Below are 18,822 nucleotides of genomic sequence, written 5' to 3' on the forward strand. Positions count from 1 at the left end.
AAGAAAAGAAAAAGACATTTTTCACAGGACTCTGTGCAGTTCTGTGAAGGACTAAGTCAGGGGTCCCCAATCTCAGTCCACGAGGGCCGGTGTCCCTGCAGGTTTTAGATCTCACCCTGGGTCCACACACCTGAATCACATGATTAGCTCATTACCAGGCCTCTGGAGAACTTCAAGACATGTTGAGAGGGTAATTTATCCATTTAAATCAGCTGTGATGGATCAAGGACACATCTAAAACCTGCAGGGACACCGACCCTCGTGGACTGAGATTGGGGACCCCAGAAGTATATCCTTACAGCTTCCATGGTAAGTAGCAGCCAGATGCTCCTAATCTGATGCAATTGATTAACTGATCATCACTAAATGTGAGCATCTCTTCCAAAGCAGAAGATTTAGCATTTTCCCCGTCTGGAGATTTCTAGTATTAACACAGCGCCACGTTCTTCCCAAGAGTGGACACCTCAGTAAATTCGACCCAAGGTCAGTCCGTGCAACGCTCAGAGAAATATAAAACAGACCCAACAGCTACAACTTAGACTCTACAGACCTCAGTTAACATGTTAAATGTTACAACTGTAAAAAGAACATGTATAGTTTCTTTGGAAGGATTACCCGGCGTGCCATGATCTCTCAAAAGAACATGGCAGCACTGGGTCATGCAACAGGACAGTGATCCCATCACAGCAGAAAATCTACAACAGAATGGCTGAAAGAAAAAGGGTGTTGCAATGGGCCAGTCAAAGTCCAGACTTCAACACACAGAATGAAAACTATGAAGACATATTACACTGAGCTGTATTTCGTTACCCTGTATTTATACATGTGTAATGACGATAAAGTTGAATCCTAATCCTGAAAACTTAATTTTCCATGAATGTTGATCAGTTCAACTCCCGGACCTTCAACAGAAGCCTAAATGAAGCATTTCTGATTCCTCTGGTATGTCGCAGTAATTATATTTTTTTTAAAAAAACAACTTTAACACAAATGCAGTGTTAGAAACTGTGATTTTCACCTATTAATAAAGCCAAAGAGAAATAAATTTACTGAGGTAATGATGTTGGAGTAATGACTTAAAGCAGGATGCTGCCCATGTTTCTGTCTTAAATACCTATGTAAGGTATGTAAGGTAAGCTAAAATTGCTTCCGTGATTTTTGATGAAACTGCACTTTGCATCTGACTTGCTCTGCATTTCTGTATCCGCCAAGTAAATCAGCAATGTCCGGACGTCCGCCATCGTTTGTAGGAAATTATTTTATAATTGTTGGCTGCTGTTGCATGCTGGGTGATTTTAAAGTCCAACTGTTATCTCTCAGGCACAGAGAAGAGGTCAGAGTCAACAATAAAGTCTCTGCAGGTTGTCGGCAAACCTTCAGATTGATGTGGCGCAAGAAGGGGGAAAAAGAAGATGTTTCATTCGAGGAGCTCAGCGCTCATTCTGCTATGGGCTCTGCAGTGGGGTAAGAAAACTTTCAGTTAGATTTTAATTATGTGCAGCAATAATGGTTCTAACTATCCCAAACTGAGCTTGTGCAGCCCTGCTACACATAGAGTGAAATAATGTCTTGACAAGTCAGTTGATTTAGGATTTTCTAATCAAGCCACAGTCAGTAAAAAACTAAAAAATTAGTGTTTGATAAAGAAGCCACAAGCAGTTGAAAAATGTTCTCTTTCATCTCAGTCTCAGATGCATAACTGTTGCTGCTATGGAGGTTCTTGCTATCTTTGGGAATTTAAGCAACTTGGCATTTGTTTTCCATCTGTGGATCATAATTAAAGATCCACAGATGGTATATGTTAAGACAGAACATATAATTAACCTTAATATTTAATGTCACAAATATACAGATAACGAAATGTGCTTTTGAGCATTTCACAACTCTAACAGTCCAGAGAAGACTTAAATATTTAAGTCTTCTCTGGATAATAACTTCTAAGTGTGAGCTTTCATGCCTGATTTATTTTCTAGCAAAATGATGACGTGATGTCTTCGGGGATATTCAGACTCAAAAATCAAATGTCAGGTGTCCTGTCTATTTTCTAGCTATTAGGTTACTGAAGCATAAAGTCTTGAGTCAGAGACGTTTGGTTGGACAGATGCCTTCAGTGGATGGTGTCACCCTGATTACTTCTCTGCGCTCTTTGAGCCTGTTGGCATTAGATGGGTTGTAAACCTTTGAGTCATGAGTAATGAGAGAGTTTGGGCCTGAGTCACACACCCAGAAGCAAAGATGGAAAATATTTGAGTATTTTCAATCTTTGGGTGGAAGATATTTGCATATTTACATCAGCTCTGACAGGTTAAGGCTTCTACTAATAACCTGTTGTCTTTTAATAGGAAAGGCTACAGTTAATTTTTTGCAGTCCAAAGTCTTTGGTCTGATTTTTGACCATCTCATACAGCCTTCATCAGCAGGTGGAATTTCACAGGACAAAAGAAAAAAAAAATGAATTTTGTGTTTCATATTATTATCCAGCTGCTGGCTCTTCAGCTCAGTCGTGTCAAGCTCCTGGGGGGAAATGTAACTTTGTGCAAGACTGTCCAGACTGGAGTGATGAGCAAGGCTGTGGTAAGTTTTAAAAAATGTCATTCAGTCCCATCTATAATGGGGTTTTTTGGTACCATTTCTTGTCAGATTTGACTCAAAAATGGGAAAATGGCTTCAGTGCTGAATATGCTGAATATGATTAGCATCACCCATAGATTTGACTTGACTATATCCATGTTTGCATGTTACATGCTCACTATAGTCTCATCAAGCTGCTCTGTCACCTTACACAGAATAAATTGATTCCTGCATTTTATTGACATTCTGAAATGGGAATTTTAACTAATTTTGAGATGCTGGTCACTTATGTTCAAATAAAACAATTATCATATTTAAGATAAATATTAAAAGACTGATTTTGCATCTGTGGCATCTGCTTGGTACGGGAAAACTTGGCATTTTTTAAGGTTTGGTCACACTTTCTAGATTATATACCTACACAGCAGGAAACTTTTACTTCAAATTAGGGTAGGGCAAATAGTTTTCTTAGTGGAAGAACTCTCCTACAATACACAGTATTATAACAATCGAATGTTCTGTCACCCCTGTGCAAGGCTACAATGGAAAGGGGTTTGTGTGTGACTTTGAGGATGAAGGAATGTGTGGATGGGCTGACACGTCGTCCGGTGCACAATACAAATGGGAGAGACATCAGAGAGGGGAAACGGTGCCCGACAGTGGACCGTCCACCGATTACACCACCGGCACAGCCATAGGTATTGTACAGTCTTTTTTATTGTCATGTTTATAGTCAAAGGTGTATTATTGCAAGTATTTTGGAAAGTCATCCTGCATTAAACTGGAATGGTAATAACTTAAAATGTTCTATTCAATATTTCTTTTTACGAAGGTTGGTTCATGGGAGTCAGTGCAGTGAATGAAGACTTGCTGCATACTGCAGTTTTAATCTCTCCAGAGATTAATCAGTCTTCAACAACGTGTCGCCTTCGTCTCAGATACTTCCTGTGGGACTCGGGTAATGATGGCAAATAACTGCATGTCATATATTTAGATAACCAGTTTTTTTTCTCTCTGTCTCTCTCTGTTAGTCCTGTTTTTGCTCATAACAAGCCCTACCTTTAAAAATGTATAATGTTTCTTTAACAATCTTTAAAGATAAAATGTATTTCCCCTGCAACTATTGTGCTAATGAATACTTTAATGTTTACTTTTTACTGTAGGTAACACCGGCCTGGGCTCTACGCCCTTGTGGGCATCTGTCCTCTACCCAGGTGGTGAAGAGGCTGTTGTTTGGCGTCCTGAGGCCTCCAGTGTTCGTGCCTGGAGGGAAGCTCTCATCTTTCTCGGCCGTATTCCCTCAACTTTTCAAATCCGTCTTCACTCACTGCGGTCAGTGGGAAAAAGAGGAGATGTGGCCATAGACCAGCTGGAGTTTCTAGACTGTGCTCTTCCCTGTAAGCCCCTCAAAAGATCCCATTTGTCCCTGCCTTTTTTCAAGTCATTGCAGAGTGTTTTACAATCAATGAATTCCAGTAAACTGATTCATAAGTGACATTTTTTTATTTTATTTTCATCATTAGCACCAGTCCCCGGGGGAAACTGTTCAGCAGGGATGGTGAAGTGTAACAACGAGGCCTGTGTGGAGGAGCGCCATCTCTGTGATGGCAGCGATGACTGTGGTGATGGATCTGATGAGCTCAACTGCAGTGAGAAATCTAATTTCACCTGAATCCCATAATAGATATGTAGGAATATTTTAGTCACAATACAAACTAATAAAATTGGTGGGGAAAACAAACATATTGTTCACAAAAGTTCAACCAAATTAAAAAAAATGTCTGCAAATGTCCCTGGAAGTACGTTCAGACAAAGCTATAGTCCCAGTCGACACTCTGGTGTGTAAAAGTGTGTTTTATTAAGAGTATAGCACTACCATGTATTTTGATCAATGTGCTAAAACCACTTTTGTAGTCCTAACCGTCAGCTGACCGAACCAAAAAATGTCCCCATCATATCATCAGTGAATGACACGCTGCTCTTCGCTCTTGAATGGGACACTTGTGCACAGGGTCCTTTGTCCCCTTTAGCAGAAGTGACATAGAGTAATGTGTAATTTCAAGCATGTGTGAAAATAATGCTAAGATGCATTTGTTTTTTCTATGGCACTTCTTTGTTTATTGTTATCAAGCTAAAACTCCAAACTCAGTCTCCAACAGTGTATGGCAGGTTTCAGATTGGAAGACAGACTGACTTTTGTCAACAGGAATAATAAAAGTTGGTTAAAATAATGAAACTGACAAGGAACAACAAATCCAAATCGATTGTCAGTACAATTTAAAATAATCATGAGTCCCTTGGGTTGCAAAAAGAAGATGTGTTATTATATAAGGCAGTGGAAAAGCGGTTCTTGTGTATTTTGCTCAGTTGCCTCAGAATATACATTCCTGTAGAAGCGACTCATATCAGTATCATCTTTTGCTTTTGTAAGAAACAGTGTTGGTCAAGTTACTTGAAAAAAGTAATCAGTTACTAATTACTGATTACTTCCCCCCAAAAGTAATCCCGTTACTTTACTGATTACTTATTTTCAAAAGTAATTAATTACTTAGTTACTTAGTTACTTTTTAAAAACACGATTTACAACCTGAATAGGTGATAAAGCTATAGATCTTTCAGCCAAATTCTACTTTTTCTGCATAATTCATCATACAAAATGTAATCAAATGGAAAAGTCTCTTTTTAAAACTTGTTTTATTCGTTTTTTTAATATTTTTTTGTGTTTACACTCACTCTTTCAAATAGATGCAAGTAAAACACAGCAGAAAATAAATTACATCAAAGACTAGCGGTCCTGTTGCTCTATTTTCACCTGTAAAGCAGGACTGGGGTAGGCGGAGGTTTACCCTGGTGCAGGTGTGCTGCAGCGGTCAGTGGAAGAATCCGCGAGTTTCTCTGTGAATTTCACATTACGTTGTAGTACACTCGGTGCTTGCTTGGAAGTTTAGGGGTTTTTTCACTGTACAAAGAAGTTTTCTTCCCACGCACAACGGACACTAATGTTTTTGTCACTTTTTATGGAATCAAACTCAAAATAAGGTCAGTACTTCCACGCTTTAAACGCTGCATGCTACACTCTGTCCCGCACTCGATATATTATCCATTGTTGATCTGCAGACAGCTGTTGTCATGAACGTCGCACTCGCTTACAAGTAACGCAGTAACGCGTTAGAAGTAACGCGTTACTGCCCATCTCTGGTAAGAAATGCTTAAATCAGAATGAATCATCTTAAATCAAATATCTTTGTCAAAAGGAGCTTTTTATTGGTAAGGACCAAACTGTCTTCCTGTTAATATTTTAAGCAAAATTACTCCAACAAAGTGCTGCGGCTTGAATGGCTGCCATGTTTTCCAGTAACAAAAACCCTGATTTTGTACTCAGTACTTTGTAAAACAGAGTTTGCTTGAAGGAGATTGTTTGTGATCGAGAGGCAACACAGGTATGGGGCAAAGATCAGTATATATTTTTAAATAATATTTATAAACCAGGTTTAAGGCTTTAAAAAAGTTGCTATGATGACCATGTCCATCTTTTATGGACAGTACACTTTATGGTGATGACTATTTGTTCCGTCCTTGTTTGTTGCATCCTCAGCTGAATATCAGTCCTGTGACTTTGAGGAAGACCTGTGCATTTGGGACCTAAGGTCACTTTCATCATTGAAATGGGTAAGGACAAATCAGACAGAGATCACCAACACGGATCCTCTGAAAGGACCAGGCAGAGATCATTCTAGTAACTCAGCATCAGGTATGATATTCAGATAAATCAGAAGACCCTTGTGTATTTTTGCTACTGAAGCTATGCTATTACTCCTTACTGCTAGTATTTGAAGTACTTTTGTATTAGAAATAAAAGCCAAATTTAAAGAAATACTTTGTCATTGTTTTTATTTCAGGTCACTTTCTCTATGTTACGGTCCCTGATGAGGGTCTCAAAAGGGACTGGGCCTCCTTCCAAAGTCACCCTCTTGAACCCACCAACAGTTCACATCCTTGCAAGGTGAGTCCAAAACTGATGCCTTCGTTCTTCAGAGGCTTTTACTTTTACTGTTTCACAGTAATCTGAAACACTCAAATGCTTTGAAAAGGTAAAAATGTGGAAAACGTTATTCACAAAATGAATTAACAATCCCATAAATTGCTGGAGAGAAAAGCATTTTTTCATCCCTCATCTTTAAATCAACATTGTTAATAATAATTTGAATTTAAAACCTAATTTCATGAGTTTACTGTACCTGCCTGTTGTAGATGGTGATGTACACTCACCAGTTTGGGCCGAGGTCGGGGGGGTTGACGGTGCTGGTTGCAGATAAATATATCTACCCAGTGTGGGAAAGAGGTGGCTCTCTAGGTGATCTCTGGGTGAAGGCAGAGGTGGAGATTGTCACCAACGTCACTTTCCAGGTAAGTGCCTCTCACAGGTGAATTAATAACCATAATAGGGAAGCTGGGCTTCACCCATTCCAACTCTTAAATAGGGATATTGATGGGTTAGAACTATAACTCTTAAAAAAACCTGAATAGCAAAGAAGTTATTACATAAGGTAAAGATCAGTAAAATTAGGTTTATTATGAAAGTAAGTAAAGTTTACAGAATCTGTTAAGTCTGGCTTCAGAAATTCATGTAGCTCGGAGGTGCGATGATTTGATAAGAGATGATTCATCCAAGCCAGTACTGTAATCTATGTAATGTAAAAATAAATATATGTGTAGATTTAATGTACATAGGCAGGTGACATAATTCTCACAATAAGTCCAACTGGTATATGTTCATGTTCAAGAATTAAAATATGTGATATATCAGCCACCATTATTATTTTTGAATAAACCTGGAAGAAAGTTCAAAGAGAGCATGCAATACTTTATTTTAATACAACAACTTTATGTTACTGCAGGTACATTAATGCTGAAAAGTTGAGTCACTGTTTTTGAAAGCAAAGCACATCTTTTTTAATCTTGCATTATATTAACTTGGTGAAATACAAATGATTAATGGTTTACATAGGCCTGTTTTTTAGTGTTCCAGTGGCACGTAGTGTTCCCTAATGCTTGGTCGTCATGTTAAAAGGCTGACTAGCTATTAGACAAACCATTTTCCTTTTATATTAGCACAGCTGAGGGCTGTTGTCATCAAGTGTCTGAATCATCAAACTGTGTGGGTTTGATTACAATCTCAAAACGGCCAAAAATTGACCAAAAAAGTACAATTCTGCGAATTAAAAGCAGCTAAATGCGATTTCAAAAAACAAATTCTGATGCATGAAAATTTCACACAACAGTGTTCACTACTCCCGTCACATAACAACACAAACTTGCTCCTATTGATGGATTGATTTTTCCTTTTATTAGCCAGTCTCACATTTGGCTTGTCCTACATCCTGGAGCTGTTCGTTTACTGCTGATATTGAGATTGGTGTTTTGGTGAGCCAATTAAGGATAGCTGGGAGTCATCTGTTAATCAAACACTTTTCCACATAGAAAGGTTTTAAATTCTTAATACATGAAAATTCTGAAATAATTCAGAGGGAAGTTGATATTGTGAAGACAACAGTGGTTAAATTTTAACTTTAAGCTTAAATAATTAAAATATGAGGGTTTTTTTTTAAAATTATCATAATCTTTTTACCTTTTCACCTATACTTTAACTTACTTTAACGGAAATGATGGTGATTATTCAGTTCAGTTCAATTCCATGTAATATACCACCAAAGTCGCTTTGTATCATAATGTAAAGACCCTGCAATACCGGGTCTCCATGTACCTGTGTAATTAATGCATAAAAAATCCATATATGTATATATATTTATTATTGTTCTATTAATATATATAAGAAATATATAATAATATAATATATTTTAAAAATAACATTTAAATGTAAACATTTAAAATGAATATAACATCACCTCTTTTATAGTGTAATTGGTGAGAATTTTAGTTGAAATCTAAAATAGCTAATCTGCTCTTTTGAATTATTTTCTCCCTATAGATCCTGATTATGGCAGCAATCAGAAACTTTACATATGGAGGTATCGCGATTGACAACATTGTTTTGTCTCCCGAATGCCGCTTATCAGCCGGTAAGCTTCTTAACTGTCTTAACTTTGAGGAAAAACATCTGCAGGGAATAAGTATAAACATCTTCTGCCGTTGAATGACTCTTGCTCATGTTCTTCTCTTCCATAGAAAATAATTCAGTTGAAACATTCCCTAATCCCCCCAAAAATCCATGTGCTGAACCGGATAAGTTGTGTGATTTTCATATCGACTGTGAAGGAGCAGAGGATGAAGCTAAATGTGGTGAGTGTATTCATCCTGTTTATTCAGTTTGACTATTTTAAAATGGTCTGCAAAGTTTTAAATGATTATAAGACTTTTGATTTTATGAAATGAAATGTAAGTGATGACGAATCCAGCAGGGTTCCTAAACTTAACCAAACTCTATTAATAATAGCTATTTTATTTCAAGAAGAAGGTTAATATACTTAAAATAGTCTGCTGGTAAATAACTCCTATTAGAATAACTTGTATTTTACACAATTTCATTGCTAATTTTCAAAAAGAAATTAAGTAGGTTGTGTTTGTTGCTTTGGTTGCTCCTAAACTTTACAAGTAATGTCTCATGCATGGAACATGCAATATACAAGATTATTGCTGGTTATGGTTGCATTTTTAATCACTGCTGTTAACTGCTGTTTCTACAAAAACCTCTTCTGCAGGTAATTTCTCTTACTCTCAGGGCAGCTCTGGGTGGACTGACACCAGTCTTGGGAGTCAAGGTTGGGTACTATATCAAAATTCTACAGCCCAAGGTACAGACAGCTCTTTCTGGTATTCATTTATTTATTTGTTTATTGCTAATTTCATAGTACAATTTATTCCCATGTGTCTATTTTCATCTGTCAGAGGAGTATCTGTATGTAGCCAAAGCTCCAGGCCAGCAGCTGACTGAAGCCCAAACACGGACCCCCCTCCTAGGCCCCACTGGTGCCGTTTGTAGCATGAGCTTTGACTATGCACTAACTGGGAAACCCAGTTATATTGGTAAGTTGTTGCCCTGCAAATCTTTTTATTCTTTCCAGAACACAAACTTGGTACATTGTAAATAACCCTGGTTAAATCTTTCTGCTGCAGGTGATCTGTCCGTCAGAGTGATCGACAGCTCAATGGGCACGGGGCCTAAATTGTGGGAGTTTAATGGGAAGACTGGACCAGAGGCAGAGGATTGGCAACACGCTGACATACTCATTGGATTCAGGAAAAATCGATTCCAGGTCAGCTTAACTTTAGTCTTGCTGCTCAGGTATTTATCATTTTGTTCAACTAAAGAGATACAACCCCTCTTCACATTGGCTGACTCTCACAAACAGAAAATTTGAATAGCAGCTGGGTGGGGCTTCTCTACCACTTTAATGATATCAGCTTTCAGTGACATCAAAGCCCAGGATTAAACATGACCTCATTATTTAAAATTTTTACCTTATTTAACATGAGCGTCTATCGCTCTAATAGTACATATGACATGAGCTATATTATTATATTTTTGACTTCAGTCTGAAAACTATAGTCAAAATAAAAGAGAGTTTGGGGAGGTTTAAACAACACACTCTATAGGAAATTTGCCAGTGGCACATGTAGAGGAAGTATAAGCTGAACCATCAGCTCATGTGCAATGGATTTGAGATCAGCTGATCTGACACAGTTGATGTTGAGTTTTACTTTGTGGCTTGACTAAGCTAATGCTATGCTATTTGTTTTTCTGTAACACAAAATCAAACAATGAAACAGTTAAATTATTATTTATCTCATTAGACCTCTTTGTTTTATCTTCACCAGCTTGCTTTTGAAGCTCACGCTATGAAACTTTGTCAGTCCTCCAAGATTAAAGTGAAAAATGTCCAATTTAGTGACTGTCATGTTGACTATTATCCATTGTCTCCAACAGGTAACTTTAATATCTACTTATAATTTACATAATTTATGATGCACAGTTTAATATTTTTCCAGTAAATTGCCTAGTACTTGCTTAAACCAACCAGTTTTTTGTGTGTTTGCCCAGGATTGTCATGTAACTTTGAAGAAGGACTGTGTGGATGGTATCAGGACAGCAGCGACAACTTTGACTGGACAATGCTCAGTGGGATGGACCATACTATCAGTGTCGGTAAGCTCATTTGATTTCAAATAAATAAATGTAACATTTTATACAGGCTTTTAATCAGGGAGCATCTCAGATGTACATATTTTTGAATCCTTTCCACAGACTCACTCTCCCTATTAGAAAACCCCGGGTGTGGTTTGGTGCAGGTGTAATGCTCTTAACTGCTCTCAGTAATGACTGTTACACATTTTGGTCCTTGTAAATTGATTTAGGATGTTATTCTTGTCACAAAGCTGAGAGATGTTTCTTTGCTATAAACTCCTTTCAGTCCCCGTGGATAAATGATGGAAAACACAGTAAAAGTACTTTGTATTAATTTAATGTAATTTTTTTTAATAGTTGCCATAAATATAATGCAAGTTTGAAAGTGAAGATACTAATTTTGCTAAGCATTAGGTTATTGGTATTATACTGTGTCAGTGTCTGATGTTGGCCCATCTTTCTGTTGATGTTCAGGCAGAAGCCTTGTCGTGGACATGAGGAGTCCATACCTACACGGTTTGTTTGGACGCTTAATTTCCTTTCCACAGTCACCGGGTCCTAAAGATTACTGCCTTTATTTCTTCTACAAAGTCTATGGGCCAAATGCAGGTGATGATAATTTGACTAAAAGAATTTCATATATGTAAATTTAGAATGAAAGATTGTTTCTTCAGTAAAAAAAGAAAAACAAACCTTTAACTAGAAATCTGATCATTTTCTTCCAGGTACTCTGAATGTGAAGCTAATAGATAACAAAGGTTTTGAGCTGGTCCTGTGGACTCACAGTGGAGCTCGTGGAAATGTTTGGCATGAAGCACAATGCCCAGTACCGCACCAGATCTCAAAATTTCATGTATGTAATAACTGCACACAGCACCAGTGAAATTACTAAATAAAGGAGATCCATCCATCCATCCTTTTTTCTTCAGCATTTATCCAACTAAGGGTCATGGGGTACTGTAGCCTGTCCCAGCTGACACAAAGTGAAACTAATTTTACACAAATTGAGTTTTTGGAGAAACTTTGCCCACTTGTGGTAAAACAAAACATCATTGCAGCTTTAAGGAAGTAGATGCCCTTCACAGGTAGACCTATCCTGCCTGCAGCTGCTTTAAAATGCAGCACTGACACTTTTTGCTTTTATGAAGAATAAAGACCACATCTCCCTTTAACTCATCACTGAGTACAAGTGAAGTGCAGAAATTATTTTGGTCGATCTTTAACAGCTGAACCTCTCTTCACCTCCAAAGATCTTAAATATGTATAATGACCCACATTTTTTTCGTTATCATTTTTATCATGACGCCATACCCACTTATGTCAACTTTCTGTCTTATGTTTGTATTTTTTTGTTGCTTATGCATGTTTTTATTAATTTACTTCTGTCTGCTTATTTATGCTTATGTTTCATCTGAAACATAGATATCAAGTTTCTGTCAATGACATTGCTCAGTATTTGTTGTTTTAAAATCACCTGTATACATTAATTAACTTGGCTCTTTCAGAAAAAAACAACAGAAAATAAGAATAGTTAATAACATCTTCCTTCTCTTCCAATTCATCAACAGCTGATGTTTGAAGCCGTTCGCTCTGGCTATGATGGACTCGTTGCCATTGATGATGTGACATTCTTGGAGGGTCCCTGTACCAACCCAAGGATGTGTTCCTTTGAAGGCCAACAGTGTGGGTACACCAGCTCTAGTAAAGTTCAGTGGCTCCACCGCAGCGGATACACGTCCACATCAAATGGGCCCAAATTTGATCACACCCTGGAGACTGAACAGGGTGAGAAACACCCCTGCTGTTTAACATTAGAAGATACATCCAGGAGACTGAGAAATTGAGAATTGTGTTCATACGCTGTATGGTCTATATCCAGGTTTCTACATGGTTGTTAACACTGGAGCAAGCATCCTTCCCTCAGGCAGCACCGCAGTCCTCACCTCATCTGTTCGCCAAGGAACTACCCGTACTGAGTGTCTAAATTTCTGGTATCACATGGGAGGAGTGAATCCAGGTGGGCCAGCTTCACAGAGGAAAACACAGACACACACATAAGGTTAAACTAATGGAGTGTGTCCCATAGGCTCTCTTACAGTGTATATGAAGCCAGTGAAGGGAGACAGGGTCAAGATATTTACAAGCAACCTGAATCAAGGAGACGTGTGGCGTCATGGCTATGGCAACATTTCGAGCTCCCTTGAGGACTGGCAGGTAAGTGTGAAGGCAGATACAGACCTTTTAAGGCGATTAATATATCCTTCGCATAAAATAAACTACTCATTTAATAAACTCATTAATCTAAAAATATGAACATGTGTGAATTCAATTTTCAGTAGTCTGCCTGAGTCACTCACACTGTCCAGCTCTTATCTTATTATCCATCTCACCAGTTTTAGTTTGCATTTCTAGACACATCATTTGTTCCACTTTCTTTAGCTGAATAACACATAACACACATAACACAGTTTGAAAGGCATAAAATAGTCATTTTACACCAACAAAGTGATTCACATATGCCATTAGCTGAAAACTTGGCAACTTTGGCATGGTGTGCACTATGTACTTAAAAAATCTGAGGAAACCAGATAAGTATCTACAGCAGGTGTATCTGTGAGCTATGAACTTCATTAATAGGAAAAAATTCATTATCTGATTGGCAACAACTTCATTTTTCAGCATGCTAATGATCATAAACACACTGTCAATGCAGTGAAAACATATCTGTGTCACAACGCTGTGTGTGGCAGGCAGGTTAGGACCCAAATGCAGGACTCTCAGGCTAGACTAAACTTAACAGCTTTATTTCCGGAAAATATAAATAACTAAGTCTGAGTAACTTAACCAACAGGTTCTCCTAGAAACATAAACTGCAGGCACTGAACAAACAGGACACGCAGCAAGAGGGAGATCATCACAAGGAGCACAAAAAGACACAGACAATATATATACATGAAGGAATCAGGGCAGAGAGGAAACACCTGGGGAACACGGCTGGATTATAATCTAACTAACAAGACAGGCAAACAAATACTGAGACATGACTGACTAAACAGAGAGAGAGCGAGGGACACACTGAAAATATATAACTACAGAGACATGACTATACATGGGGCATGGAACAGAGGGGAGGCTTGACAACAGAAATGTAAAGACTAGATAAGAAAACTAAGGTGACCTAAGAATACAAATGTTAAACAGAAGGCTAACAACTATAATAACCAAAACAAGGAACAGAATCTTAACCTCAGAATATTAAATAAACCAAAATCAAAAGTCCAAACACATAAACGATGGGTCACAGACCCATGACCATGACAATCTGGATAGAAAAACACACACTGGAACATTATCAATCATGAATCAACCTCCCTAAAACCAGGACCTCAGCATTACTGGAGCAATGTGGGATCATTTTGACAGAGAATTTGGAGGAAAAAAAGGCAGATAACCAATCCAAAAAAGAACTTTTAATTTCCTTCAAGATGCCTGGAGAACTATCCCTGAAAACTACTTGAAGAAATTAAAAGAAAGATTCCTAAGAGGGGCTGTGTGGAAGAATAAAGGTGGTCATATCAAATAATGGCTTTCAATTAGAATTCTACAAATTCTGTTTTTGTGTTGTACCGTGAATCTCCATGCAACTACTTCACGTTTTCATAGCAAAAAACAAAGAAATGAGTGGTGCCTCAAGACTTTTGCACAGTAGCTTTCGAACTAAAGACTTTGTGCCGCTGTTCAAAGCAAGCTTATTTTGTGGTCATTTTCTTCTGCAGTTGGAATTTGAGGTTGTCGGAGCCGGAGGGAAAGACACTTGCATTGCAATCGATGACATCTTTCTTTCACATTATCCCTGTGAAAATCAAGGTTTGTACTGACTTGCCTCATCAAGACTGAAATCACTACAGATTTTAAGACTGCAGTAAAAGCAGCAGGTAGCTCTATGTATTTTTCCCTAGATACCTTTCCTCATGGGCTTTAACCAAGGATCCCGCTAAGACTTTAAGACTACAGTAAAAATGACTTAAAAATATTATATTCTTTAGACATATTTTGTATGTCTTCCATTTTGTGCTGTATATTTGAAATCGTGGCTTCAGTGTGTCTGTACTAATCTGTGCTCTATGCTCAGTTAGAACAGGTTTTTTATCAGCCTATCAGAGGCTGGATGATGCTCTTAAAGGCTTGAGAAGTCTTTTACTCACCACTGGCCACAGGCCAAAGAAAATAATGCATGAAGCCACAATTGCCTACAGGACCACCTAGAGACGGTGTAAGCCAATTTGCACTGGTGTATTTTTATGTCTTTAACCCACTGAAATAAAGGCCTTATATTACTTTTCAAAAACTACTGCGGGTACATGATTACCTCCTCTGTAATATTTTATCCTACTCAATATTGCACAATTATAGTTTAATATTTATTTTGTTAGATTCCCCAGGTTCCAAGTGCAGTATGGAGAGAGGCACATGCAGCTGGAGCAACACTCAAAACATGACCATAGACAAACTGGACTGGGCGCTGACGAGTGCGGAGATGGAACATCACTACCCGATCCCACTTGAGGACCACACTCTGGGCACCGAAAAAGGTAAAACCAGAGAGAAACAAACAACTAGACAGCTGGCAGTTGCTGCAAAGTCACACTTCTTATCTTCTTTTTCTAAACACCCTTCTTTTCTTTTCTTTTCTGTCAGGTCACTTCCTGTTCTTTCCAAGCAGCAATCGGACAGAAGTGAGTCAAAACGCTCTGCTGCTGAGCCCTCACCTGCCCCCTACTAAGGGCACCTGCCTGAAGTTCTGGGTCTATAAAAGCCAGTCGTGTAAGAAAAAAAAAACATATTCAATTTATGTCTGTTTTGAATGCATTTACCTGTAAATATTTTTAACCTTTTTTATGAATGACTTCAGCGGACTGCCAGCTAAAAGTATGGAGACTCTCCGAAGGTCGTTTCAACCCGCTGGCTGAGACCGAACTTGTTGGACTGTGGAAACGTTTTGACATCGACATCACATCCACTGAGGAATACCAGGTCAGGCTCACTTTTATAACAAATGGCTGAATACACTTAGTGACTTGTTGTTGTATGTAATCATATAGGGCCTACTGCAATCTCTGCTGTCGTCTTACTTTTCCTGTAAACAGATTGTTTTTGAAGGCGTCAAAGGCACAGCAGGTGTGGTGGCTCTGGATGACATCGAATACACCATCGGGATCAACTGCGCTAACAAAGTCACAGATCCAATAAAACGTATGAGCAGAACTCCAAGGATTTCTATTCAAACTATTACAGACTGCGTTAGTGGATTTTAATGTTGCTGCACAATGTGCATGCTCAGATTCAGTGCTGAGAAATTTAAAAAGAGGCAGTTTTCATTGAGACCTAATGTGTCTACCACCGCTGCAGACTGCAGTAAATATGGTACATTTCTGCACACTGCTTCTGCATTTTGGCTTATTTTTGGTCAATAAAATGAATAAATACCTAAAATAATAATAATAAATAAGATCTGCCAAGAACCGGGTTTTTGTTTTAGTGGCCTAACATGTAAAACCTTTTAATTAAAAGAGGCTGTACTTTATTTTTCATGAGCAGCAGTCACTGTTAAGATTTTCTAACTACAATGTAAAGTTTGGCTTCACTACATGAGACAGATACTAAATGTTTCACATCTGTGCTGCAGCCTCCCCAAACCGAGACAATGCAGGAGGCATCGCGGCATCCGTGATTGTGGTCCTTCTGCTCATCGCCACGTTGGTCAGCGTGCTGGTTTTCTACCTGCGAACACGACAGACATCACCTTCCTCATTTGTTGGTTTCGCTAATGATTCTTATGACACAGACCTCACAGTGAGTAAATCTGACATTCAGATCCTTGAGAACACTTGTCAAAAAGCAAAAGGACAAAAGTATTGTCCATTTGATCAAAAATGCTGATTTTTAATTTAATGTGTCTTAATTAATCATTAATAATGAATAATTAATTAGGGCTCACTTCAGCAGGACCATGTTACAGTTCCGCAGACCCAAAACCATCCGATGGCAGCTGGGTTCAATAATGTCTCTGTGAGTATTTAATATGACATTTGCTGTTTGATTTTCAATCCCTATAAGAGGCAGATTTATAGACTTTTCTGCCATCAGATGGTTGAAATAAACTCCAGAATACTTCATATAAACTAGCACTTAAACACCAGAGACAAAGTAACATGGTGCCTGTTGAAGTCCTATCTGTCGCCACCTGTTGAATCTCTCATTCATTTTCTTACCAAAGTGCTGATTCACTGGGTTTTGGCTTCAGAGACTGTTTTATAGTTCAGTGTTTAAAGTTTTAATTTCAGTTGATGAACATAAAATTAATTTTTTATAGTCCTCTTTATTTTGTTTTTGAATTTCATAAATATGTTAATAAATCATAAATTACTGGTCATAATAACAGAAAAATAAGTTATCTTTCATGTACCAGTTTATCCAAGGATGACATTTTCACTTCACGACAGTCTGACCTTTTTATGTTTTTGCAGGTCTCTTCTAACACCAGAGAAATGGAGGTGGAATGAGACTCACGTACAAGGGTCCTGCCACCCAAAGGTGGTTTTGTTGAAAAAAAAAGGTGATATCACAGCAGGAGAACTACTTGTGTCACCCTTACATCACACACACACATCACACAAACAATATGCAAGCATAGCTCACACACTGACCAACCAATCTAAGCCTAATTGGTGAAGATGCCTCAGATCAGATGTGGCTCTGGCTGCAGATGGAAAGAAGACAAAAGGAGGTCTAATGTGTTTTGGGTGAAAATTAACTTGCTCTAAATCAAGCCTGGGCACAGCCCATGAATGACAGAAATGGCTGTAAGTAGATCCTGTTAGGTGTCTCAGAAACCTCCAACAGTTTTAAGTTAATTTTAAGTACAAGCAGCGGCAAAGATTTCAGTAGTTTAAGCCCCCTTTTTTTAGCTTCTAAAATGGGCTGTTTTAGATAAAATAATTTGCTAGTTGTGGGAATAAATAATCACACTAGCATATGAAAAACTAATATAACTGTCAGTTCATAAGGTTTTTCCCCAGCTTCAGCCTAGAGACTACATGTTTACATGTTGGCCCACTGAAGTTTGAAACTATGAGTTTATAAGAACCCTTGAGTTGCAATATGTAAGTGGAGTCCAACTCATATTAGGGACTTAAACTCGTAATTTATCCACCTCAACCTTGTCACTGAAAAAGAAGGAAAGTTGTGGAGAAAGGAGCAAAGACTGTAAACACACAGGTTAAAACTTTGAGGAAGCTGGATTTAAGTGGATGCTGAGGTATGCTAGTTTTTGTAAAGAGTGTTGGAGTAATGCAATTTTTAAAATGTAATTAAGGTTAATTTTACTCTGTTTTAAAACAAGCTGTGATTGAGCTCTGATAATAAATAATAATGACAAGACCAGTGTCAGCATTTTTTTTTTTTTTAAATCTGACCCTGGATAGTACTTCTGGTGTATGCAGGAGGTAGGTCCAAAGATTTTTTTCTCAGATAATATTTAAAAAAACAAAAAAATTATATAAAGATTTGAGTAGTGAATTGTCTCTTAGTTACTAATTAATCAATAAGCAGTAGAAAATATAAAAGAGTAAATCAGTCAGTTGAATAGCTAGCCAAAAGTACAGCTAACTGACAACATTGTTAGCTTCTAAAAATATAGCTAAATAGTTCTTAGCAGGTTGTATGTACAAGCTAATGAAATAGCTTGCTAAACAACAGAAAAAGATTAGGAAAGCTAGCTAAAATTAGTAAGTAAAACATATAAAAAAAATGTCTAGCTAAATATGTGCAGCTAAATATTAGCAGCTGAATTGTTAGTGAACAGAGTAATAGTTGAAATACAAGTTTTAATAACACAATTTTTCATAACAGTATATATATTACTTGAAAGATGAAAGTAGCTAGCAGTGAAGTTGTTAGCTAACAGTGTTGATTAACAGTTAAACTGCATGTATATACACTTTGTTTGGTACACCTGTTCAACTGCTTTTTGACACAAAAATGTAATTAGCCAACCGCTGCATCATCTTGGGGAATTTAGGTATGGCGATGGCAAGCTGCTGATGTCC

At 37.8% G+C, this 18,822-nt stretch overlaps 1 protein-coding gene across 4 annotated transcripts; it reads left to right on the forward strand.

Moving 5' to 3' along the window:
* The first annotated feature begins 771 nt into the window (after nucleotides 1-771).
* Nucleotides 772-18,154, forward strand: mamdc4 (MAM domain containing 4). Of its 4 annotated transcripts, none has more exons than XM_025909175.1 (30): nucleotides 772-942; nucleotides 1,321-1,464; nucleotides 2,482-2,574; nucleotides 3,108-3,269; nucleotides 3,404-3,529; nucleotides 3,735-3,968; nucleotides 4,095-4,220; nucleotides 6,167-6,322; nucleotides 6,471-6,574; nucleotides 6,823-6,978; nucleotides 8,561-8,651; nucleotides 8,758-8,871; nucleotides 9,291-9,383; nucleotides 9,478-9,615; nucleotides 9,706-9,845; nucleotides 10,408-10,516; nucleotides 10,631-10,735; nucleotides 11,189-11,323; nucleotides 11,440-11,567; nucleotides 12,283-12,499; nucleotides 12,594-12,731; nucleotides 12,801-12,928; nucleotides 14,491-14,581; nucleotides 15,148-15,306; nucleotides 15,413-15,538; nucleotides 15,627-15,748; nucleotides 15,862-15,967; nucleotides 16,401-16,567; nucleotides 16,706-16,783; nucleotides 17,242-18,154. In XM_025909175.1, exons 2-30 carry the CDS (start codon nucleotides 1,413-1,415, stop codon nucleotides 17,275-17,277), a joined length of 3,630 nt encoding a protein of 1,209 aa, XP_025764960.1. In that variant the 5' UTR covers nucleotides 772-942; nucleotides 1,321-1,412; the 3' UTR covers nucleotides 17,278-18,154. The 4 variants fall into 4 exon arrangements, with proteins under 4 accessions (XP_025764960.1, XP_025764961.1, XP_025764962.1 ...); XM_025909176.1 differs by having other exon boundaries at nucleotides 16,718-16,783; nucleotides 17,242-18,152; XM_025909177.1 differs by having other exon boundaries at nucleotides 16,721-16,783; nucleotides 17,242-18,152.
* The last annotated feature ends 668 nt before the right edge of the window (nucleotides 18,155-18,822 follow it).

Source organism: Oreochromis niloticus, linkage group LG7 (assembly GCF_001858045.2).
Source record: "Oreochromis niloticus isolate F11D_XX linkage group LG7, O_niloticus_UMD_NMBU, whole genome shotgun sequence".
Classification (NCBI taxonomy): domain Eukaryota; kingdom Metazoa; phylum Chordata; class Actinopteri; order Cichliformes; family Cichlidae; genus Oreochromis; species Oreochromis niloticus.

What these genes read in the sequence shown, in the direction of transcription:
- mamdc4 (XM_025909175.1), top strand. Translation starts at nt 1,413, where the DNA reads ATGTTTCATTCGAGGAGCTCAGCGCTCATTCTGCTATGGGCTCTGCAG. An exon ending in ATACTTCCTGTGGGACTCGG is followed by an intron (nt 3,530 to 3,734) that starts GTAATGATGGCA and finishes TTTTTACTGTAG; the next exon opens with GTAACACCGGCCTGGGCTCT. An exon ending in GGACCATACTATCAGTGTCG is followed by an intron (nt 10,736 to 11,188) that starts GTAAGCTCATTT and finishes GTTGATGTTCAG; the next exon opens with GCAGAAGCCTTGTCGTGGAC.